The sequence below is a fragment of the Pseudorasbora parva genome, chromosome 10, assembly GCF_024679245.1.
Source record: "Pseudorasbora parva isolate DD20220531a chromosome 10, ASM2467924v1, whole genome shotgun sequence".
NCBI classification, from domain to species: Eukaryota; Metazoa; Chordata; class Actinopteri; order Cypriniformes; family Gobionidae; genus Pseudorasbora; species Pseudorasbora parva.
In genome coordinates, this window is record NC_090181.1 from 18,155,990 (window position 1) to 18,162,425 (window position 6,436).

The 6,436-nt window shown below is 38.3% G+C and overlaps 1 protein-coding gene across 1 annotated transcript; it reads left to right on the plus strand.

Annotated features, from left to right (window-relative positions):
- Window positions 1-606: 606 nt before the first annotated feature.
- htr1b (5-hydroxytryptamine (serotonin) receptor 1B) lies at window positions 607-3,236 on the plus strand. The gene has a single exon (XM_067454574.1). It carries the CDS (start codon window positions 987-989, stop codon window positions 2,139-2,141), a length of 1,155 nt encoding a protein of 384 aa, XP_067310675.1. The 5' UTR covers window positions 607-986; the 3' UTR covers window positions 2,142-3,236.
- The last annotated feature ends 3,200 nt before the right edge of the window (window positions 3,237-6,436 follow it).

A 6,436-nucleotide genomic window follows, 5' to 3' on the forward strand; every position in this document is an offset into this window, starting at 1 on the left:
GGATTGGATCATTGAGGTTTGCTACTGCTGTAATGTCATGTGAGCGACAGGTTGTCTCGCCATCATCAGAGATGTTGCTGGAAAAGGTTATTTTCATTCAAGATTATGAGGGCACATGAATAATAAAGCATTTATAACTCATTTATAATAAAAAAAAAACTGAAAATTTCATAAAAAAAAGAAGAAGTTTTATGGTGACCTTAACAGTTCCATTAGTGATTCTTTTAATAGGCCTACTTGTTCGAAATAAAGATTTTGGGGAAAAATGGTAACACTTTATGGGAGCACTAATATGCATTGATTCATGCTTAAGTAGATAATCACAAGTTAATGTATGACTTATGAAGAGAACTAACCCATTTATTAATGATTACTGCCTCAGCAACTAATGAACGAATATTAATTGATTAAATAATATGTGAATTGCTATTAATTGTCATCATGCATTAATTCACTAATAAAATATATTTCGTTTTATAATATTAAATAATTATAATTTTTAGAATGTAATTTTAGAATTAATTTTTAGTGAGAAAGGAAAGGAGGCACTAAGACCCAGAGGACAGCATCCTCGCACAAACTAAAGATCATGGTTATCAAAGCTGCAACTTTTGCATCAGAGCCCTATAAAAAGCAAGAACCCTGTGAACGCCTATCAGTGAAAGCTAAGAAAAACTGCCGCTGCTCGCAGGCAAACTATCAACCTTTTAAAGATGCCTCGCGTGTGGACGTGAAGCAAGAAGAGCACTGAAGAGGGATGCAGGGATGTTCTTACACAACTTCTGGGAAGCATTGCGCAGATTTGCAACTGTTGTATTTGAAGCTGATTTTTGTAAGACCGAAGTTTGAGAATTAAAGAAGCAAAAATATATATTTGATCGCCACAGAACAAAACCCCAACGAGCGTCTGTCCGCGCCTGATGATAGAACTGACAGAAATCATGAAGCGAAGAAAATATTGCTTTATTTTCGAAATATGAAAACATATGTCTTCTGGGATGGAGCGCATCGGTCATTTCAAGCCAACACCTGCCCAATTCGAGGTTTTGAACAACTCGACCGGCACCAATGTGACTTTAACACCGAAAACGGACGAAAAGCAAGAAAGTTTCGCTTTCCAAGTCACCTTGGCATCCGTTCTCGGTCTCATCACACTTGCAACAATATTAAGCAATGCGTTCGTCATCGCCACCATTTCCCAATCCAGAAAGCTCCAGACACCGGCGAACTTCTTGATCGCGTCCCTGGCCGTCACGGACCTTCTGGTGTCGGTGCTCGTGATGCCCATTTACGTGCTGTATACGGTCACTCGCGAGTGGACGCTTGGGCAGGTTATCTGTGACATCTGGCTGTCCTCAGATATAACCTGTTGCACCGCGTCCATACTTCACCTCTGCGTAATCGCCTTGGATCGATACTGGGCTATAACGGATGCGGTCGAGTACGCCAAGAAACGCACCCAGACGCGCGCAGCGGGGATGGTGGCGACCGCCTGGGTCATCGCCATCTCCATCTCCCTGCCGCCTTTCTTCTGGCGACAGGTGAAGGCAGGGGAGCTGACCACCTGCTCGGTCAACACGGACCACATCTTCTACACCATCTACTCCACTTTCGGAGCTTTCTACATCCCTACGCTGTTGCTCATCGCCCTGTACGGGCGGATTTACGTGGAGGCGAGAAAGCGCATTTTGAAGCAGTCCCCCAAAAAAGCGGGGAAAAGACTCACTTCGGCACACCTCAGCACCAATTCACCCGCTTCGGTGGCCTCGACCTCTCCTTTGCATTGTGGAAGACATGACCTTTGCTCGGACACCGGGTCTCTGGGCAGTGAAAATCAAATTAGAGTAACAGTGTCCGATTCACTTCTGGAGAAAAAGAGAATATCGGCTGCGCGCGAGAGGAAAGCCACCAAAACCCTGGGCGTTATTTTAGGAGCTTATATTGTGTGCTGGTTGCCGTTTTTCATTTACACACTACTGGTTCCCCTTTGTGCATCCTGCTTTTCCGCAGAACTCTTTGACTTTTTCACATGGCTTGGCTACGTCAACTCACTGATCAATCCAATAATTTACACCATGTCGAATGATGACTTTAAAAAAGCTTTTCACAAACTCATCAGCTTTAGATGTTGCCGACGATAGGCTAGTAAAAATAAATAAGTAGTATTAAGGGATAATGGTCAGTCAGTCGGTCGGTCGGTCATTAACGGCACTGTGTGGAATGCTTGTTTCTGATAGGTTGCTGCTATACGTTTTAAGCTGTTGATTGTTGCTCTGTTCCTGCAGGGCTGAATGACAGTTCCATGTCATTATATAACTTCGCCACATTTGTTATATTTTTTCGCCAATACAGCATAGAATAGTAAAAGAAGCAGACAACAACTACCCGAGCAAACATTTGTATGACAGACAACGAAATCCGCCCCCCAAACTAATTGATCTAATAACGTCCATGTTTGTAATTATGCTTTTGCCTATACCACGGCCGAGAACCACAGCAGACGCGAGTAATCACATTCGCACTCCCTCCCTTCCGCCGTCACGCGCACAACCTTGCTAACACCAATAACTGCTTAGAAACCGTCTAAGCCACTTCTAGTTCTACTAACCCAAAATGTGACCCCTTTTGAATTAATAAACAACGCCTTGGGTGTTTCTAAGCAAGAAGAAAACGGTGTTTTACGGATGAAAACTTGAAGAAGAAAAAAAAATGTACTATGGTAAAAAAAAATATATTTTCTTTTTTAATGCAACATGGCATGGCATACGCGAAATAATTGAATCCAGATCTTTGAATTAATGAGTATTCACGTGCCGTATCATATAATCCTAAATCCTAACAATGACCGTCTGACTGCACATTATGTCACATGGCTACTTAAATGAATAAATAAATGGATATTAAATTATTACTGCGTTGATATATTATTTGTTTACTTGTAGAGACGGCAGAGAGACAAAACACAAGCGCATTATATAGAAAACAAGAATCAGGATCAAGAATCCCAGAGAGCAATGTAATAATCTCTGTAAGGGCCTCGTTTAACACAGTAGGCTACGCTCCTTCAAAAGTGATTTTGGATTTTGTAATAATGCTTTGACAGCTTGTGGTCAACCAGTCGTTAATTAATAATGCAACCTTGTGTAGAAAAGCTTCATTGTCTTTATTCTTTATTAAATGTGAAATTAAAATGCTGCTGACTGATCATAAACGTAATAAATAAGATGGGTAAACTATTTTCTCACATCCAGTACCTCTTTCTTCCTGTCTTGAGGTTGATTAAACAGTACGCATACGTGTTAGTATGATTGAATAATGAAAACAGGCATAGTAATGATTAATATAATCCAAGCTCCCCAAAAATGTGGGTGTTTTGATCCTTGGTTTCATCTCAGAATGTCAATGAGTGGAAACAGAGTAAGCAGTGGGGATTTATACGGAGGTCAAGTATTCACTTCACAAACAGAAGCAGAGTTCAAGTGCCTTGGACAGAGTTAAACTGACCGAGCTGAGGTTCCTAAGATTTAGACTTAATTAAGACTGAATTAAGACCTATTAGATTCACCTTCTGCTCATAAGTCATACTATCTGTCACTTGGCAGTACGAGAGATCACAGAGTAACTGAGAATGACACGTCTACCACAGGAGGTGAGTAATACGTCAAAGACACACCAGAATAGGGCTGAGGGGGAGATATCGACCCATCAAGCCCATATGGAGGTGACAGGGAAGGATCACTGCAAAGTCGCAGCATTTCACGAAAAGGCACGTTTGATATTTCCCACATTTCTGCTTTTTCACAATAAGCCTACAACCCTGCTATCCTATGTGTACTCATGGTGGATATTGATTTATTTATCATGCTTCAAAACCTCCTACAGGAGCTAGTGAAATTTGGGCCATACTTAAGCAGGGGGCCAATGAACTAGAAACTGACATGGTTATTTGCATGTTTTTTTGTTGCTTTTTGGACTTCAAGAGCGCAGATGAGTTTAATGCCTACGAATTTGATGTGAAGTGAGTTTTAAAGACCTAATTTTATAAAATTACAGCTTGAACACTTAACACACCATGCAAACACCCGCAATAAGTGTAAGCTGCCCTGTCAGAACCATTTAACAGTGATTCACAAATTAGCTCTCAGAAAGCAATGGTGGTGGGAAAGAAAAATACATGATTTTTTTAAACATATTGGTCTTTTTTGAGTGTACTGATTAATTTGTCTTATCATGAGTAGTATTAGTACAAAATGATTTGGACAGGCTCGGAGGAGACATTAATTATTTGTTTGCTGGTTTAATTAATTTGAATTTAATCCCTTGTCTTTGCCATTTATCTTTTTTTTCTCAGGCCATTAAAAGTAGTAGGTTTGATACTAAGCAAAATCAACCTTGCATTTCTGTCTTAAATCATTGTTGTTAATTAATGTTTAGTATATATATATATATATATATATATATATATATATATATATATATATATATATATATATATATATATATATATATATATATATATATGGTTACAGCTCCTCTGAAATAAAGTTGATTGAAGTTTTTTTTTCCCTCTTTATCCTCAATGACCTCCAGGGATGGAACATTAATCACGAGCAAACAGAGGAGCACTCATTTGCAGGCATATGATGACCACTTGCCTTTGATAACATATGACCTTGATATAATCAACATGCAAATCATTCTGGAATATATTACACACATGGCCTGCATATGTACAGTATGTCTGAGTGTGCCTTGCTAATTACCAGAAACAGTCATTAATCATTGGACTTATGTTTTTAGCTCAGACATTGACCTTCATCCTATTCACATGCCTAAAGGTTTCATTTATGGGGAAAATTATTCCATGTCTGATAGTAAACACCAACTCTTTCTTCATAATTTAAAGACGTCAAGCTTCTTTGCAATTACACTTTACCTTAATTGTGCTAAATGGACCATATGTATACATGTAATGATGTTAACATGTATTATACCATAGCTTACAATGCATACATATGATGTGTTATGTAATGTTAAGCAAGCCATAACAATATTACTCACTCTCATGTCGTTCCAAACCTGTATGATATTCCAACAATGTGAAAACATAATTATTTTATGAAGTGGCGATTTTGGATTCATACAGAAATGTAGATTTTCAGAAAGAAAGAAAAATCTAAGCGTAAAGGCCTAAACCTAACCGTCAGTGGGGCATACACAGATAAAACCCAAGCCATTGTTTTGGCTTATACAAAAGTTTGCAGATAGATACATTTTAACAAAATTTGAAAAGTCAACCCTGAATAATTTGCAATACACACAGTCCCAAAACAAATGATTAATTGTCTCTTCAAACTGATGACAAAAGGAGCACATGGAGGAAATACTAATCTTAAATTTAGCAAGTTTATAATTAACTGAAGCATTTGTGAATCATTTTAATAGAGACTTCAATGACTTTATTCTTTGGAGTAATTTTCAGAACAATTTTATCCAGCTGAGGACTGATAAAAACATTGACAGCCAATCAGAAATCATTCAGCTGTAACGAGATCAGGATTTAAAGCAGACAAGCACGCGCTTAGAATAAACAGAATTATATCGTCCACTGATGTGGTGTGTGCCACACGATTTCTGAAAATTGAAGCCAAGGTGTTGCTACTTCAGTTACGTCAAGGGAAGAGAGTGAAGGCGCGCCATCCATCTTTTATCTTTATAGTTATTGTTCTTGGTGTGAACGGGCCTTTAGAATGTCTTTCTATCATTGAACACTAAGTAAGAAGTTTTGCAGAATGTCCTGGCTCCCCTTTTCTATACATATATAGTGTAACATACTTACAAAAATAACAAAAGAAGGACAACAAAATGTGTCATAAAACTCATGTGCTAAATTCTAAGTCAACCGAAGCAGGAAACAACATTGCAATCAACTAATCAGATTTGAAGGACAAGCTTACAGTTTATGTCAAGTTTAGGCTTAGAATCAAGGCAAGGTGATTCTACATCATTTCCATCTGACTTTAGGGATAACTTATGGGTAGGCAATGTTTTCGGACAAGAATGCAAAAATCACAATGACTCATCTGAAGCCATGCAATAGCTTTGTGTGAAGAACGTAGCACCACTCACTAGACATTTTACTTTAAAAGTGGTGTGAAATGTGTAACAGGCAACATAATATAATTTTGCAGAAATGTCGCCACATCAAGTTTTTTTCCAGTGACCTAAATTGATCTTTCACATTCACTTACATTTATAAATGGCATTGAGGCACCAGTAAAAAACGATGCCAAAGCTTACATTCAGGTTGGTTCCTCACAAAGAGCTACCATATAGCTTGAAAATATTTTTTAAGTTATTATACTGACGAGAGTAAATAACAAATTGCGTGAACTATCCCTTTAAGAACACGTGTCACTCTCCATATCTCATATGA

What these genes read in the sequence shown, in the direction of transcription:
- htr1b (XM_067454574.1), top strand. Translation starts at nt 987, where the DNA reads ATGTCTTCTGGGATGGAGCGCATCGGTCATTTCAAGCCAACACCTGCC.